This window comes from Medicago truncatula, chromosome 5 (assembly GCF_003473485.1).
Source record: "Medicago truncatula cultivar Jemalong A17 chromosome 5, MtrunA17r5.0-ANR, whole genome shotgun sequence".
Classification (NCBI taxonomy): domain Eukaryota; kingdom Viridiplantae; phylum Streptophyta; class Magnoliopsida; order Fabales; family Fabaceae; genus Medicago; species Medicago truncatula.
Window position 1 is genome coordinate 36280564 of NC_053046.1, and position 16671 is coordinate 36297234.

Sequence of the window (16671 nt, forward strand, 5' to 3'; positions counted from 1 at the left end):
TTTATATCCAAGTGAGAAACACAAATATCCCCAAAATGAGAAAGAAAGGTTTAACGGTTGTCGACGGGACGATAGTTAACTGCCTGCTGGGGGGTATTTTGATATTTTAAGGGTATTAAAAGAGCAATTTTTGAAGTTAGAAGAAAGGTATAACAAGCGGGCCCATTATCCCAAATCCAATTCAATAAAGACAAAAATAAACATGATTTATCAATTAAAACCCTAAATCCCTAAAAAATTGCAATTAAAACCATACGAATAAAACTCAGTAACACAACAATTTGGAATCGAACTCATCTTGCCGGAAATCAAAAGGCTTGCCGGAAAAAGCTGACGGAGTTGGTCGTTGTCGTCGAAAAGCCGCCGAAAGTGTAAAAGTTCAGGTTTTCATCTTTCTTCGTTTCTTTTCGTAATATTATCTAATGTATCAGCTAGTTCAGGTTTTAATTGCATTTCTTTTCGTTGAATCAATTGATTTTGAAAGTTTATTATTTGATTTGAACTCTTCAGAATGTGAAATGAAACTTTAAGCATTAGGTCGAAATCTTAATTTAATCTTCTACAAGAATTGTAAACAGTGAATAATTGTTCTTCAGATGTTCTTTTACATTAAATAAAAAATGAACTAAGTTCCAAACAAACAAAAATCAAACCTTGTAGTTGTAGCAATAAAACACAAAAGCTCCATCAAAGCTACAAATTGAAATTGCAATCTGGCCGGGAAACTTAAACAGAGTTTGTCGCCATAAACAGTGAGAAAGTTCAGGTTTTCCTTCCTCTTAATGATTTTCCTCCCCCCTTCGTATGAATAAATCGCTATTGTTTTACTATTTTGTACAATGTGGCGTCAAATAGCTGCTATAGTGTTGTATCTTAGAGAACTTGAACTAATTACTATTGTTTTTCCATACATTAGTATTTACTGTCGTCAAATAGCTGCTATAGAGCTGTATTGTAGCGGAATTTGAATAAACCATGGTTGGAAATTCATTTGACATACCATTTAAAACTGCAGGTATCCCTGAAACAAGTTAGGCTTATTTTTGAGCTTATGCAAATAAATAAACTTTTATATATCCCTGAAACAAGGTAGTTTATGAGAAAAACAGCTCATGAAATTAAAATTTTCATCAGTGAGAACTTATGAATTAACATAAAAGCTTATTTATTTGCATAAACTATTTATCATAAACTCAAAAATAAACCAATCCAAACGGGCTCCAAATCTAGCTGTCTATATCGCTAAGAATTTTAAACAGAGAAAATTTGTTCTTAAGATACATTCATTAAAAATAAACTAGAATACATCATATCTATATTTTAAGGTTTTCCTCTTCTGGTCATTCATGCCCTCACTTTTTTGAATCTGATTGGTCGATTCTTCTATCTAAAGAATCACTCAGGCCTTAAGTTTATTTGATTCATATCATTTAATATTTGGGTTTTTTTTTTCATTGCATTTTGTGAATGATCTTATTTTATGTAGTTTCATGAATTATCATTCAGCTTGAGCTTTGATTTTTTAGGCTTAATGTATTTGGTTTTGGAATTTCACTGTGCATTTCATTTTGTTTCAGAATGTTAAAGAAAAAGCCAGTGGTCGGCCTCTCATGGCAACCACAGTTGCCTATTCCATCTCTGTCAAAGGCAACAGGTGATCCATCTCATACCACATCTCAAACAAAGACACCAAGTAGCACTATTTGGAAACCCAATTCAGAATTGGTTAATGGGCTATTTGTTCCTCCAAATGATCCGAGAAAATTAAACAAGTTACTGAAACAGCAAGTTAAGGATACTGCTGGGAAACAATGGTATGCAATAGATTATGATCTTAAGCATGTTACTGTTTCTTAATGCAATCAAGGTTGAATTTTTTTGATTGATTGTCTATATCATTTTTACGCTACTTAACCGGGTCATTTAGTAATAGGTTTTGTTTTTAATCAAATATATTTCGTTTAGTATATGATGGAGCATTATGACGTTGAATTTTTTTGATTGTTTTTAATCAAATATATTTCCTTTGATTTCTCTCTCTGTTTTTTTAAGTTAGAAATCATTAACGGGAGTTATCTAATTATATTTAAATCTTTACCAGGTTTGACATGCCTGCTCCAACCATCACCCCCGAGTTGAAGAAAGATCTGAAGTTACTACAGGTGCTTGAGCTTGAACTTTATCATTTATTATCCTCCCTCCCCTTCAATGTGAATCTGAAATATATTCATTTTCAATATGCCGATGTGATATTTGCTTAGATTAAACTGATAAGCATCACATTATACATGTGCGTTAGCATTCTAGATGATAAGAAAGAATGAAAAACAAGTCTAGAGTACTGCTTTTCTGCAAAGATGCGGTGTTTATCATTTCAGTTAGATTTAGGAGAGTAGTTATTTTTGAGGTTTTCTTATTAATCTCTCACATCAATTCTAGTCCACTTCACAAGCTAGATAGGTTAGTGTTGCCTTACAACTATCCTTCTCACAGCATTGGTCTCATGCTTCTTGCTGGAGATATTAAGTTTTCAATGATCCGTGGATTTGGCTACTTCACCCGAGTTTTTGCCCTGATCTATAAATTGAATTTATATGTTGGTTAGAGTATTGATGTCAGACTTTCTTGACATTGTGAAATAAACTACAATGCTGATGGATGTGTACATTGAAGTAATTATAAATGTTACCATAGTTCATTGGTTCATTTCTATAACATTTTAAAATAATTAGACATATTTTTACTGTATTTGCTAACATGGATTCCAATGTATCCAACAATTTATGTCAATTTGCTAACTAGCTTTGTTGTGTACACCATTTCTCTCATGGCTTCATTTGCGGGTAATATGATCCTTACATGTTGATATGTATATATTGGTTGATACAGTTGAGGGATGCTATTGATCCAAAGCGGCACTACAAGAAGAGTGGTTCAAAATCAAAGGCTCTTCCAAAGTACTTTCAGGCAAGTTCAGAGTTGTTGAGCGTCCCATCAAAATTTGATTTCTGTTCAACATCTTTTTAACCTTTTTGTTGTGATTTGAATATGATCAGGTGGGAACAATGGTAGGTTCTCCACTGGACTATTACTCAGGCAGATTAACAAACCGTGAGAGGAAAGAATCAATTGCAGACGAGTTGCTTTCCGATCAAAACTTTTCAGCTTACAGGTAAGATAGGCATTGGAAAACATATTTGCCTGGTTAAGTTTGAAAGAGCATGCAATGCATCCATTTTGTATGCGCTTGTTCTAGCTAGCCTTCATTTGAGTGAATTAATATTGGAAATTCCCATTAGAGTTTGGTATTATCGTTTTATTTTTGCTGCAGTCCTTCTGCTTAACAAGTGAATGGTATGAAAATATGCTCATAATGTTTTGGCGGTAGCTAGAGTACTGTAGGTGCAATCGCAACTGATACACAATTAAAAATTATGTAACCACTTTGATAGGGTTTCATTGGTTACTGCGGTAGCTAGATTACTGTAGTTGCACTTGCAACTGATATGCAATTAAAATTTTTGTAACCACTTTGATAGTTCATGTTTCATTGGTTACTCAACAACTTCAATGTTGGCTAAAGTAGTTTCCAAGAACAAATATTATGCATCAACAGGAAATTAATATTGGTAAACAGAAAGGTTTAAGGTTCAACTTTATGTGCATTGTGCATATTAGAAGGTTTAAGGTTCAACTTACTTATATGAATTAAACAAGAATCTCTTTATTGTTATTAGAAACTTGTTCCTGGTTGCTCTTATGCTTTTTAGGCACTTACTTTACCCCCTATTAACATCTTTAATAGGAAGCGGAAGGTTCGAGAAATTGAAGAGCACAGGCGACCAGCTGGGAATGAAAAGTGGAAGATCCAAGGTAAGAGTACTCGTAAGCGTGCAAAAGAAAGGAGGAAGTACTGAGTTTCACACACCTCTTGGAGCTAATCCATGGAAATTTGACTTCATTACATTCAATCTTGTTCACATGCCAAGAGAATAATGCCATGAAACAGGTTACAATTACCGAGTTCATGTAAAATAGCTAAAGAATGTTGTTATATTTTGGAGGTTTATTTAAAGTGTGGTCAATGTTTTGAGTCTTATTTTTTGTATTATGGAAATTCATTTTCGTGTTTTCTTTCAACGTTACTATCTTTTTTGTTAAGAATTACTAGTTATTAGTTCTTATCGTTGTTAAACGACTTTTTTAAAAATGTATGAGAAAAACAGTAGCTGAGCAAACAAGCTGTCTTGATCATAATGATAAGATCTAGAGTTAGGTGAATTGTGTTGGCCTGTTTATGCAATTCTTGAGATATCCATTTGTCGATTCTCATCAATCATCAAACCTTCTCCTTGAGCAGAATATAACCTTTCAGTAGCAACTATTGGTTCTTCATAATTCCACTACAACATGTGTGTCTGCAGTGAGAATGGTAATTTTAACTTCATGTTCTCTTCTACTGGGAACCTTTCCCATATCCTTTATTTCCAAACAGCATCATTTTAGTGCTTAATCACCCAAGGCCATGCTCCTTCATTACTGCATCCTTATTGCCTTAAGAGAAACATTGATTGCTCATCACAGCAGTTTTTTTTTTTTGGCTTAAATATGCATTCTGTCCCTGTAATTTGGACGCGTTTTGATTTTCATCTTTGTAAAAAAAAAAAAATTAAGATCCCTGCAAAATAATTTGAAATATGAAGAAAAAATTGGAAATTAGTTTTTTTAAAATCTGGAATTAATGTTTGAAAAATAAAAACAAAATTTATAACTTTTGAAAATATAATTTTCAAAATTAAAAAAAAAAAATGAATTTTTGAAAATTTAATTTTCAGTTTTTTTTATGATTTTTAAATTTATTTTCAGATTTTTTAAAAAAGAATTTTCAGAATTTTGAAAGAAAAAAATTAATTAAAAATCGAAATTTTAATTTTCAGTTTTTTTTTTATGATTTTTATATTTATTTTCCGATTTTTTTAATTTAAAAAAAGAATTTTCAGAATTTTGAAAAAAATAATAATAATTATGTGGCATGCCACTTCAACTGAATAGTGGGGCCAGAGATATTTTTAAAACAAAAATAAATTTGCAGGGATGTTTTTAATATTTTTTTTTTGCAAGGACAAAAATCAAAATGCGCCCAAATTAAGAGACGAATTAATATTTAAGCTTTTTTTTTTTTTTTTACAGATCATTACACCATGCCATATTAGACTATAACATTATATTTCCAAAACCCTTTAAATCATCATTCCAAATCACCCTCAATATGTTTTATTAAAAATTTGATTGCAATTTGTACATGCACACAATTGGGAATATCAGTCAAAATCCATTCAATCTCTGGATTCATCTTTTTATGAAAAAGTAAAATAAACAAACTATTAGCTCCCTTATGGGGTATGGATGCTCCAATTAGTGTTCAGTGATGAATTTCATGAAGTCAACCTTGATATCATTCTAGAGCTATTTAGAATCCAAAGTTCATTCCATTCGAACCAAGAATTTTGATATTATCGTCGTCTCAACCTCAAACTACTTTTCTAACTTTGCATAAATACATGTTTAGAAATCATTCTCTATCCCTTCAATACTTTTGAAAATCAGTGTTACATGTCTGGCCTCTCCCATTTTTTCACACGGAATCAAAGGCAAAAATGATCAAAGATTTTATATGACCTCTTCAACCCCTTCCCTCCTCACCCCATTGACGTTAACACAATTATGTTTAGCCTTTTTCTCTATATGATCATAACCTACACCAAGTTCCTATAAGAAATTTGTAGTAAAATTGATGTGTACATTGCTAAAATAAATTTGTGTGTAGATATATCCAATATTGATTTTTCATCTTCCAAAAAAAATAGTACGATTAATTTTCTTGTGTATAGATGTTTCCAGTAATGATGAATATAAGTTCATAGGACTAAAACAAAAGCAAAAGTATATTAACAAGACTAAAAAAATGACAATTGTGAAACACAAAAAAAATTTGGTTTGAAACCAAATAAAAAAAAGGTTCAAACACAAGGGAAAATATAAGTACCAGTACAGGACCAGAAAACATATTAAAGTCGTGTTTTTATCTAATTTGGGAAAATAAATAGAGATAACGTGTCTAAGAGTCTTTTTATTTTATTGATAAAAAAGGTAGTGTATCAATAATATTATGAAGACAAATGCTAGCTAGTGCTCAAAGTATACAGTTAATGAAATAAAAATGGAATCAATTGGATTGAGTCTATGAAAATGGCTAAATTTGGTGACGAAATAATGTTCAAATCTTAACTGAAAGAGATATTTATATTTGTCTAAAATGTCTTGAATATGATTACTTTTATAGATGAACATTTTCTTATGTATTTTTTTAGATTTGGTATTATACAATCATTTTGTGATAGTTTTTAGACAATTTTCATTCATAGTCACATTGTGTTCTTTCTCTCTCTCTTTATCAGAGAAAAATAATAAGATTGTCTCATAAGTTATTAAAAAATGATTATACAAACATTATTACTCAATTTTTTTTATATTTCTATAAGACTAGTTTTATTTTCTTCATATTCTTTCTTCATATTTAATTTTCCAAAACTAAATAACACAACCCACCAGATTAAGGTTAATTTGATACTTGCACGACATTACCTTCATTTCTTAGATCAATATATGAATAATAAACTCATACTTTACCCCAAAAAAGTTTGTGTATATTTTACTAATTTTTGAACCATATCCTAATTTAAACTCATTTGAATACTACAATTAATTAAGGACAACACTTTGTCGTTAGTCATAGGCTTATAGCTACAACCTAGTACCTACTACCACCTAGTGTCACATTCTAATATCAACCTTATTATTATCTTAACTCTTAACAAAAAAAAAAAAACTAAAATTTCTTCTTCTTCCTTTTGAACTCACTTCTACTCTCTCAATACACAATTTTGTATACATTTATGTATGTATGTGACTATGTGTGTAATGCCATTTGCTTTTATTGTTGCTTCCTCATGAAGAAACGACAAAGTGAAATAGTTATATCCATCTTTTTTCCTTTGTTTGATTGAAAAGAATCTATCTTTTTTTCTCTATTGGATCTTCTTAGCTTTCTACACCCTCTTTCACCCTCTTGCTCTTGAATGTTCCTATAATATTTTCATATCTTCTATCTTTTTTGGTGCTCAACTTTTTAGTCTCACTTCAAATATTCAACCTTTCTTTAAGAGGGTGGTGTATAATATTCTTGGATTCATCCATCAAAATCAATAGTCTCAAAATTCATTATTTTCACACTCACACTAAAATTTTTAGCGCATAATGATTTTCATAAAGATTCTGTATGATACTAAAAGGTATGACTTTGATAGATTCTCAACTTTATCTTAATAATCACACAAGTAAAAGATTCTTGTTTCTGTTTTCTATGTGACATGTTGATCAAAGTTGTATAATTTCCTCTTTTTTGTGGTTTTTTATGTGTGTTTAAAACCAAACCTTTTGTAGTAGTATTTGTGATTTAAGGTATGGATTTGGAAACCCTTTATTCTCCTTATTTTATGTTGGATACAAATTGGCTTGTTGAAGAGAGTTACCAAACAGAATGGAGTAGAGAAGATAACAAGAAATTTGAAAGTGCTCTTGCTATATATGATAAGGATACGCCAGATAGATGGCTTAAGGTTGCTGAGATGATTCCTGGTAAGACTGTGTTTGATGTGATTAAGCAGTATAGGGAATTGGTAGAAGATGTGAGTGAAATTGAGGCCGGAAATGTTCCGATTCCTGGCTATCTTGCTTCTTCTTTCACCTTTGAAGTTGTTGAAAAACAAAACTATGATGGAAACAGAAGAAGGCATGTCACTGTTAGAGGTTCTGATCATGAGAGGAAGAAAGGTGTTCCTTGGACTGAAGAGGAACATAGGTGAGTTTCATCAACCTAGAATCTTCAATTGTCTTTTTGTTTTTGTTCTTTTACTCCTTTCTCTATGGAAGTTTTTTCTTAGATTATGGAGGAAGAAAATATATACTACTAAAAAAGGTTGAAGTAAGACAGAAGTTAGAGACGGAAAAAATAAAATTGGTCACTAAATTAGCGTCTGTAACACTTAACGATGGAACTAGAGACAAATTTCTCTTTTTTTCCGTCTCAAGATTTCTGCCGCTGTTTCAATTTTTCTAGTAGTATTGATATTGAAATTTTGCTAATGAATCAAATTCATGGATATACTGAAATAGCAACTCAATTTTTCATTTCATTTTCCTAGATTTTAGGTTTTTAATTTCTCATAAAATTCTAATCGACTTTTATAACAGCTGATTTGTTAATCTAGTGAAATATTTTGATTTTAGTCGCAGTCACGTTGTGATCTTTGAGATTGCGAAAAATCACAATCACATGCAGATGATGCAGCCTCAATTGTATCTGTGCTACATTTTTAAAGACGGAAAAAAAAATTATATTTCGGACTCTTTTTAAACGGAATAACTTGATCATTAGTTTGGATAAGTATATTAAATTTTGAACTTCATGCAAAGGCACAAATCAATTGACATGTTAAATTGAGTTGGTTTAAGAGTTTGCCTTTACCCCTTTTAAAAGTTACTTGTTATTGAATTTACTCTTTGTGCATGTTTGGAATTACGGCGTACAGACGTTTTCTGATGGGACTTCTAAAGTATGGCAAAGGCGACTGGAGAAACATCTCGCGCAATTTCGTCGTGACAAAGACTCCAACACAAGTAGCAAGTCATGCACAAAAGTACTACATAAGGCAAAAGGTTTCTTCTGGAGGGAAAGATAAAAGAAGACCAAGCATTCATGATATCACAACTGTCACTCTCACAGAAACTTCTTCTCCATCAGAAAACAAGTCTTTATTAGTCAATGTGTCTCCTATGCAGCAGAAAATGGGTTGGAGTACTAGCCACTACAATGATGGATCACCACAAGGGCAGGATCTTTATGATTGCTCTTTCCATGAGGCTTATGCTAAGCTGAAAGTTTCCGGTTTCGCAACGGCTTCTAGAGACTTCAACAAAGGAGCTGTTTTTGGTATTCATGCACTGTAATGTTGATGACATGAAGCTACTTGGTTCATGAACATCATGAACCTTAAAGCAAACTGCAATAATGTCTCGATCCTTTAACAGAATTTGGAGTGGACTTCTTTTGTTGTATTTTTTTTTTCTTCTCTTTATCTTTTAAGTATGATAGTGATCATGTCTATCTTTTGGAGTACTAATTTGTATCATATGATGTCCCATTCAGACATGCTGTGTCTCAAGAGCAATATGACAAACATCACTAATAATTAAATTCTAGTATTATCACATTGAACATGTAATTTGCTTCTAATAATAAGTTCTTATCTAAATTTGGATTCTCTGCTATCACAATTTCAATAGTCGAGAGTCACGTTTCTAAATAAAGACCATATCACCGTATATATTTTAAAATTGATTCGGTGAAGTCAAAAGACGAACCGTCAGATCTTCATCTAAAGAGAGCGTGGCCAAAAACAAGATTTAGAATTGAAATGCCTCATAATATTCAAGGCAAGCTCAAAATTGCTGGTTTATTAATATCAACTCCTTGGTTAGGTCTAATGTATGAAAAATAAAAAACCTCAATTTAAAATTGGCTTATTAGATATTCCAAAATTGAAAAAAGAAATACTAATAATACATGTAACCAACCATATAACAAAAAAATATATATCTTTAGCAGCCAGGTCATTTGCTCATGTGGCTGACTCATAAAAGCACTTCCACTGAAATTTAGAGCAGCATATGTTACAGTTATAAGCTTTTTTATGTGATTCAAAATGTTATTAATCATTTGTTTTCTTTGTAAGTGCAATATGGCCAAGTTGACCATATTTGTTTTATGAGAATCACTTTGTTAGTAGAATCTGAGTTTGCATTCCACTTAGTAAGAATCACATGCTTCATTGGGTCAGAAATATTGGCAGATTCACGTAAGCATATGCCAATATGGTTCACACAAGATCACATTTTACTCTTTTATCAATATCTCATTCTCAACCAATCCAACTCTCTCTTTTTTCTTTCTTTTCTTTTGATTTATTTTTTTGTTGCATTCTCCAATCAACTTTTATTTGGTGGCAGTACTATTGCATCAGCTAGTGTTTTTTCTTTTTACTCTATAGTAGTCTTGCAAAGCATCATGCTTTATTTTATTTTGATTCTTTGTTTTACTAGAGAATCCTATAACATATGCAATGTCTACATTTTTGTTGGTATGAACTCTATTACTAGAAATAAAGAGTGTAAATTCAGCACTTCCTAACTATTCTTTCATATGAAATAGACTATAATGTGTATCTAGTCTACATAGCTCATCTCATGCTTATTTACCAACATTCTATACCAAAGACCACTCCTTTATGATCTAATTTTCCACTTCCATTTTCCTAAGAGGGCAACTTTAAAAACCCTCAACTTTAGAAACTTGTTTGATGTTTGTACCAGATTAATCTTTACACTTTTTTAATATCAAATTGGCCATTTAAGTAATAAAATGTTTGCACGGTTGCCCTTTTTCATTTAACTTTTTTTTTTTACCACATCCAACTATGGTAAGATAAGATAGATATATGTGGCTATTTTGATGTTGATTTGGATAAACCCCACTTCAACAAATTTGTTTTTTTTTTTTTTTTTAAATTTATTTTATTAAAATAATAAAAAAAATGTAGAAAATTACCGTAATGGAGAGAAAAAATAGAGAGGATCTTAACCCATACAGTACAGTTATCTTATCTCGTCTCTTCATTTATCTTTCTTATTCATTTAAGGATAGTTATCAAAAGATAATGTACATATTAACATATTTAATGTGATTTTTTTTTTTGAACAAGTTTAATGTAAAAATTATTATTCTGGGTCTTGAGATAGAGATGGTACAAAGGACATTTTGAAGCTTTTTTTAAAAGAAAACTACACAAATCTTTTTTCTTTTTACCAAAAAAAAAAAGTATACAAATCTTAATCATTTTAAAACTGCACCCCATGTATATCTACTTTCCAATATGCAATATACAGATCATCCTTTTTCATGCAGTTGTGATGGGTGGCATTGATTGTGTGGGTGCTTACAAAAGTAACATCACTGATTTTAAGGTGCTGCCAAACATCAAAAGATATTTTTCTTAGTATAACTGTGTCTGATGAACCCAAACATAACATGTGGAGTTGATTCCACTAGAAAGAAAAGAAGAAAAAAACAAAATCAAAAATTTGAATTCCACGACCACCTTAAAAATTTCTAAAATCATTTTTGTTTTAGTTTTTGTGGATACTTCTTTTCTTCAACATGTTTAATTAGAACGGTCCAAACAAACAAATCTCACACATTTGTGAGGGAAAATCCATATCAGTACCCTGGATAAGCAAAATCTCAATTCTCACACACAAAAGGACATGAAAAAACCTAGCAAGATTACAAAATAAAAGTAGAGGACAATAATAACAAATGAAAATTATCCTTACTTCTTATTCATAAAATTGAGCATCTTAAATGAAGAAAAAAAATTAGATGTACGAGTTGGTAGAAGCATATCTGAATTACAAAATAGAATATATGCCTATTACAATACTAATGTTTAGGAATGAAGTGAAAATTGAAACCCTCTAACAAAACACTTCAACCACATACAAGCAAGATCAAGTGACAAAAAAAAAAGACTTTAAAAAAGGGGTAAATTTTGGTGTATACAAATACGACCTTACGTGTCAACACCATCTGCTGCTGCAGCAGGATGCAAAGGTCTAACAGTATCAGGACAATCTGCTCTTGGTCCAGCAAGGGAGTAATAAGCAAGAATATGAGCTGGATGCTCAATAACAACAGGCCGCCGATCCTGTTGATTATTAACAACCATGCGTCTGGAAGGAATAACCTCAATATTCCAATAGGGTCGTGCCATTGCCAAAAGATCGTGCCCAGAAGCTGATGCTCCATACCCTTGAACCCAAAGATACCTCAAAGATGTTAACCTAGTTGCAGCAACAGCTAGTGCATGCTCACTGAAAAATGAACACCCTCTCATTTCGAGTTTCTGAAGACTCGGACAACCTTTGGAGAATTCCAAGAGCCCTGCATCAGTTTCGCCGACATAACCGAGAAGTATCCATCTCACGTTTGGACTGTATTTTCCTATGTAACCTAGGCCTACATCGGTTAAACCACCAGGTCTCAGGTATAGAGCAAATCTTCTAAGCTTTTTGCAGCCTGTCAGTAGAGCCCTCACTCCATTGTCAAGTGGCAAATCGGTTATCTTCTCCTCACGGTCGAGCAAGACGAGTCGAAAATCACAAAGGTTTTTCAAGTGAGTACTGATGTGCTCAAGAGATTCGTTGGTGATGTCGGATACATAGACAGCCATGTATTCAAGCTCTGGACAGCCAAGTGATAAGGCAATTAGTCCTCTTTGGGAAACAACACCATCCACATCTTCCATTCCTTGATCATCATCACCTCTTTCAATCCTTAGCCTTTTCAACTTCTTACAACAGCGAGCAAGTACTTCTAATCCTCTATCTCCAATTACATTCCTTGACTGTACATGAATAAAAGGTTATTCATTCATAATTAACATTACAAATGTAGTCTTGGTCATTCAAATCAACATATGTATGTATGCATATTTGTAATTTTGAGATCATAGTTTTAAATTGCGGTCAGCAACCACAACATAAAGTTTTTCGAGGTTTCTGTGACTATACTATTGTGGCTGCACCGGAAACAATTATCCACTACTGTGAAATATACATATACATGGTGGATAAATTTTGAAGGCTAGAGGACTAGAATTTAAAGACCACCAAACTATGCCGTTTAAAAGAATCATAGCAAAGAATTGAAGGGTGAGCAAATTTAACTAGATTAAGTTCTAGAATCTTACCTCAAGGATTTCTAAGTTGGGGCATTTCTCGATTAATGTACAATGATCCTCCGTATCCAGCATTGCATAGAGAAGATCCAATTTTTTTAGTTGGCTTGCATAAGGGAATGCAATTGGCATTTCATTCTTTCCAATATATGTCAAACCCAGTCGACTTAACTTTGACGGTAACGATATAGCAGCATACTTCTCTGGATCTTCATTGTAGGAACCTCCACAAAATTCTTCTAGAGAAGATGCATATCGAAAGAAGTTCACCAGATTCAACATTTCACAATCCGTAATTTTCACAGAGACCAGGTTTGGGCAGTTTTTAGCTAAAAGTTCAAGGTCCTCAATTCTGATATTGGCAATATCAGTCAAGTAAAAATTCAGTGTCTCCAGAACTGTATTATTCGAAGCGAGCTCATGCAGCCATTTTCCATCATTCTCAAGAACCGAGCTTTCCTCCATGAACAAGACTCTTAAATTCCTGCCGGAAAGAAAATTCAGTCACAATTCAGTAACAAATGATTGGTAAGAGCAAGCATAGTTTCCTAATACCAAGTTCTAAGAAGAAATGACTTAGACGGGGCCATGCTTGAATCAGCCTATTTGAGTTTATCTACTAAATAAACACTAATGAGACTGTTTGGAAGAGCTTATGGAAATATCTTATGACATGTACATATGCCGTTTTCAACTTATTTCCATAAGCTTTACAAGATAGCTCATGAAAACAGCTTGTTGGTACGGAAACAATTTGACTTTATTTTATCTTTTGTTATAGAAATAGTTTAAATATAAGCACTTATATGATAAGCGCTTAATTAGGCTGTTCATCCCAACATAACCCAATAAAGTTGAAAAATTTCATGTCTGCCCTCCCCCGCCAAAATAAAAAATTTAATTTGAAGGACTGAGAGCAAATCCATAAAAGAAAGGGCACTAAACGAGGTTTTAAATTAGTTGCTATCTTTGCAAAGAGTCCAATCTAACTGGTGATTAGGGTAGAAGCTCCAAGATAAATAAATTAAAAAAAACTAATTAATCTGAAAAGGTATAATAACCTAAAGCCTGTGATTAATGAGTGAAAGGAGCATATACTTAAAATAAGGCAGCTTGGAAAATGAGGTTGAGAAGTGTATGGTGGCAAAGTCAGAACAAAGCAGTCACAAATACAATAATACAATTAGATGTGTAAGTATTAGAAGTGAAGTATATTGGCTAAGCTAGTTGGCGACTTCTCAGTTCCCACTAATTTGACATATACCAAAAATTTGAATCGTCTGTAATAAAAATCCAATAAAAAACAATGTGGAAGAAATATCCATGACCAACTCAAACTACTATAAAAGAAAGCCTTCAAAATCTAGAGAGTAGAGAAAAAGACAAAAGGATAAAAGTGTAAGGTATTTATTTAATGAAAACTATAGCATATAATTGATTATATCATCCAGATCAAGTGAAAAGGTCAAGTTTGAATTTTCACATAAAACAAAAGATTATAACGACTTCCATGATTATGTTCCTAAGGAATTGGTCAGCATAATTTTAATTTAAGAGTTATAGTAATTCCATCATTTTCAGTCTTACTCATCAATGATCAATCACTAAAATGTTCTGTTCATTGGCAGGAGTGGGGAAATCCAGCAGCATTAAATGAGCCAATTCAGTATAATGTTGACAATTGACATTAAGATATTTTGATCAAACTGAAACTTGAAAAGGCATGTCTACCCACCAATGTAAAGATAATAGAACTCATACACCAATTTCTTTTTCTGTATAGATTGAATATGAATATCCCCATGTAACTACTCATTTTAACGTTTTGGATCAAAATGAAATTCGAAAAGGCATATCTATCCAACCCATATACAATTACCAGAACTCCTCATTTAACATCAGTATTTTGGGTATAGTTTAGATATGAGTAGAAAGACATAAACAACACAACGATGGCTCAAAAGTTTTAACACAGTTTCATTCTCTGGCTAGCATGTTAGCAACAATCATGACATCAAGGTTCAATGCGATCTAAACCACAATATCAAAGTTTTTTTTTGAAATGACAAATATTAGTGATTAATTTTAGATTAAATTTTTCTCCTTCGTACGGGTTTAAACCCAGACCTCCAACTTCTTTTTCCTTGACTCAAACCAGTTGAGCTACCAGAACTCCTCATTTAATATCTGTCACTCGCATTTGATCGTGATTCTCCATAATATCAAGGAGATGGGAAAAGAACAAAAGAAAATCCTTTCAAAACAATCTGAAACTCAAGTATGAAACATAACAATAACAGAACAGAGGATTTTAATTTTCATATGAAACAGAGGATTTTCAAATCAATACAAATGAAGCACTGAAAACTCATAAAATATAAAGAAAAAATTGATTTCTCAAAAGTATTAGAAAAATAGAATTTAATTCAGTTCCTTTAACCCTTACAATTGACCACAATTTTCGGCAATACTATATAAAAATTTACTACTTAAACGGTTAAACCCTATATTCTATTATTATTATTATTATCCAGAAAGAAGAAAAAATGAGTACTTACTTGCAAGAATGAGAAATATGGTAAAGTCCATGAGTAGAAAAACCAGAACACTTCTCAAGCTTAAGAGAATAAAGACTTTGATGTCTAGAACGCGCAAGAATGGAAAGATCATCATCTGTAACAATCATTCTCCGAAAGTGCAAAGACTTTAAACAATCAAAATAATTCTCAATCTCTCTGACCCAAGGATTCACAAAACCTCCCCAATTCTCTGGTATTAAGTTAAACATCGCCGCCCTGGGTTTCCCTTTCAGTTTCAAAGATTCCAGATGAGGAAACCGTCTCCGAAGTCTGTCTGGTGTTGTTGTGTAACATAAAGCAATTGTCACGTGCTTTCGTGTTTGTGAATCGATCTCATACCATCGCCGACATACCTGTCCATATATTAGATGAATTAGTTAGTTACAATAATTAGTTAAGTCAGTTAAGTTAGACTAGTTAGTTGTTTTTTTTTTAAACTCAGCATCCGATTCAAGAATCTTAAACCAGTTACTTGTTCTCATGGAATATAAGTTTTCTTTTATTAATGAGTTCTATGAAAAATTGTAATAATACCTGAGAGACCGCGTCTCGGTCTTTCGGGTCATGGATGTACGGCATCACACAGTCAAGAACCACGTCGGATAATCTTACATTCATTCTTCCGTTATCTTCCATAAAAAACGGTTAGCGAAGATCTCGGGATTTTTATATAGGGAAGGATTGGATGACACGTGGCATGAAGGAAGAAGGTACCGGCGACGGGGCTAATTGTGGGAGGAATTTAGAGGAAGAAGGAAAGGATGAGAGAGAGGGTGGAGGTATCGGATGGTGACAGGTGGAGTGGAGTTTTGGGAGATAGGAAGCTAAAGTCTGAGATGAGAGAAGCTAGAAATAGGTGTCAGAATTTTAGTATACTACTATATCTTAGTGTTGATATTTTTGGTTAGTGTAATTTATGTGACAGAGGAATGATATTTGAACAATCATTTGCTAATAATTTTTATGACAACTTTATTTTTCTTTTTTTTAATTGATCAAAAATAATGGAGAGAGAAAAATGAAGAGAAAGAGTAAGAATATAATATGAGTATGAGAGAAAAAATTGTTTAAATGTTATCAAAAAATGGTTGTACAAATATCATTTCTCTTTATCTTATTATGCTGCTAAGGTAAGGGGAGGGTGCGGGATGATGATAGGTGGGAGAGAATGACATGAG

At 32.4% G+C, this 16671-nt stretch overlaps 3 protein-coding genes across 3 annotated transcripts; 2 read left to right on the plus strand and 1 right to left on the minus strand.

Moving 5' to 3' along the window:
* The first annotated feature begins 220 nt into the window (after positions 1 to 220).
* Positions 221 to 4281, plus strand: LOC11408252 (rRNA-processing protein fcf2). Its single transcript, XM_003616519.4, has 6 exons — positions 221 to 383; positions 1578 to 1814; positions 2102 to 2162; positions 2890 to 2967; positions 3057 to 3172; positions 3806 to 4281. The coding sequence occupies exons 2-6, from the start codon at positions 1579 to 1581 to the stop codon at positions 3915 to 3917; spliced, it is 603 nt and encodes a 200-aa protein (XP_003616567.2). The 5' UTR covers positions 221 to 383; position 1578; the 3' UTR covers positions 3918 to 4281.
* Positions 4282 to 6878: 2597 nt separating this feature from the next.
* LOC11416901 (transcription factor DIVARICATA) lies at positions 6879 to 9374 on the plus strand. The gene is made up of 2 exons (XM_003616520.4): positions 6879 to 7921; positions 8652 to 9374. The coding sequence occupies exons 1-2, from the start codon at positions 7524 to 7526 to the stop codon at positions 9067 to 9069; spliced, it is 816 nt and encodes a 271-aa protein (XP_003616568.1). The 5' UTR covers positions 6879 to 7523; the 3' UTR covers positions 9070 to 9374.
* A 2127-nt stretch (positions 9375 to 11501) lies between these two features.
* On the minus strand, positions 11502 to 16380 carry LOC11415803 (coronatine-insensitive protein 1). Its single transcript, XM_003616521.4, has 4 exons — positions 16028 to 16380; positions 15473 to 15846; positions 12927 to 13398; positions 11502 to 12581 (listed from the first exon to the last, which is right to left on the minus strand). Exons 1-4 carry the CDS (start codon positions 16127 to 16129, stop codon positions 11748 to 11750), a joined length of 1782 nt encoding a protein of 593 aa, XP_003616569.2. The 5' UTR covers positions 16130 to 16380; the 3' UTR covers positions 11502 to 11747.
* Between the last annotated feature and the right edge of the window lie 291 nt (positions 16381 to 16671).

Bases quoted from the DNA above. Each gene is read 5' to 3' on its own strand.
- LOC11408252 (XM_003616519.4), top strand. From the start codon at position 1,579: ATGTTAAAGAAAAAGCCAGTGGTCGGCCTCTCATGGCAACCACAGTTG. The intron at 1,815-2,101 runs GTATGCAATAGA...AATCTTTACCAG, and splicing joins GATACTGCTGGGAAACAATG to GTTTGACATGCCTGCTCCAA. The intron at 3,173-3,805 runs GTAAGATAGGCA...CATCTTTAATAG, and splicing joins CAAAACTTTTCAGCTTACAG to GAAGCGGAAGGTTCGAGAAA.
- LOC11416901 (XM_003616520.4), top strand. From the start codon at position 7,524: ATGGATTTGGAAACCCTTTATTCTCCTTATTTTATGTTGGATACAAAT. The intron at 7,922-8,651 runs GTGAGTTTCATC...TACGGCGTACAG, and splicing joins TGGACTGAAGAGGAACATAG to ACGTTTTCTGATGGGACTTC.
- LOC11415803 (XM_003616521.4), bottom strand. From the start codon at position 16,129: ATGGAAGATAACGGAAGAATGAATGTAAGATTATCCGACGTGGTTCTT. The intron at 13,399-15,472 runs GTAAGTACTCAT...TCTTTCCGGCAG, and splicing joins CATATTTCTCATTCTTGCAA to GAATTTAAGAGTCTTGTTCA. The intron at 12,582-12,926 runs GTAAGATTCTAG...ATTCATGTACAG, and splicing joins CCAACTTAGAAATCCTTGAG to TCAAGGAATGTAATTGGAGA.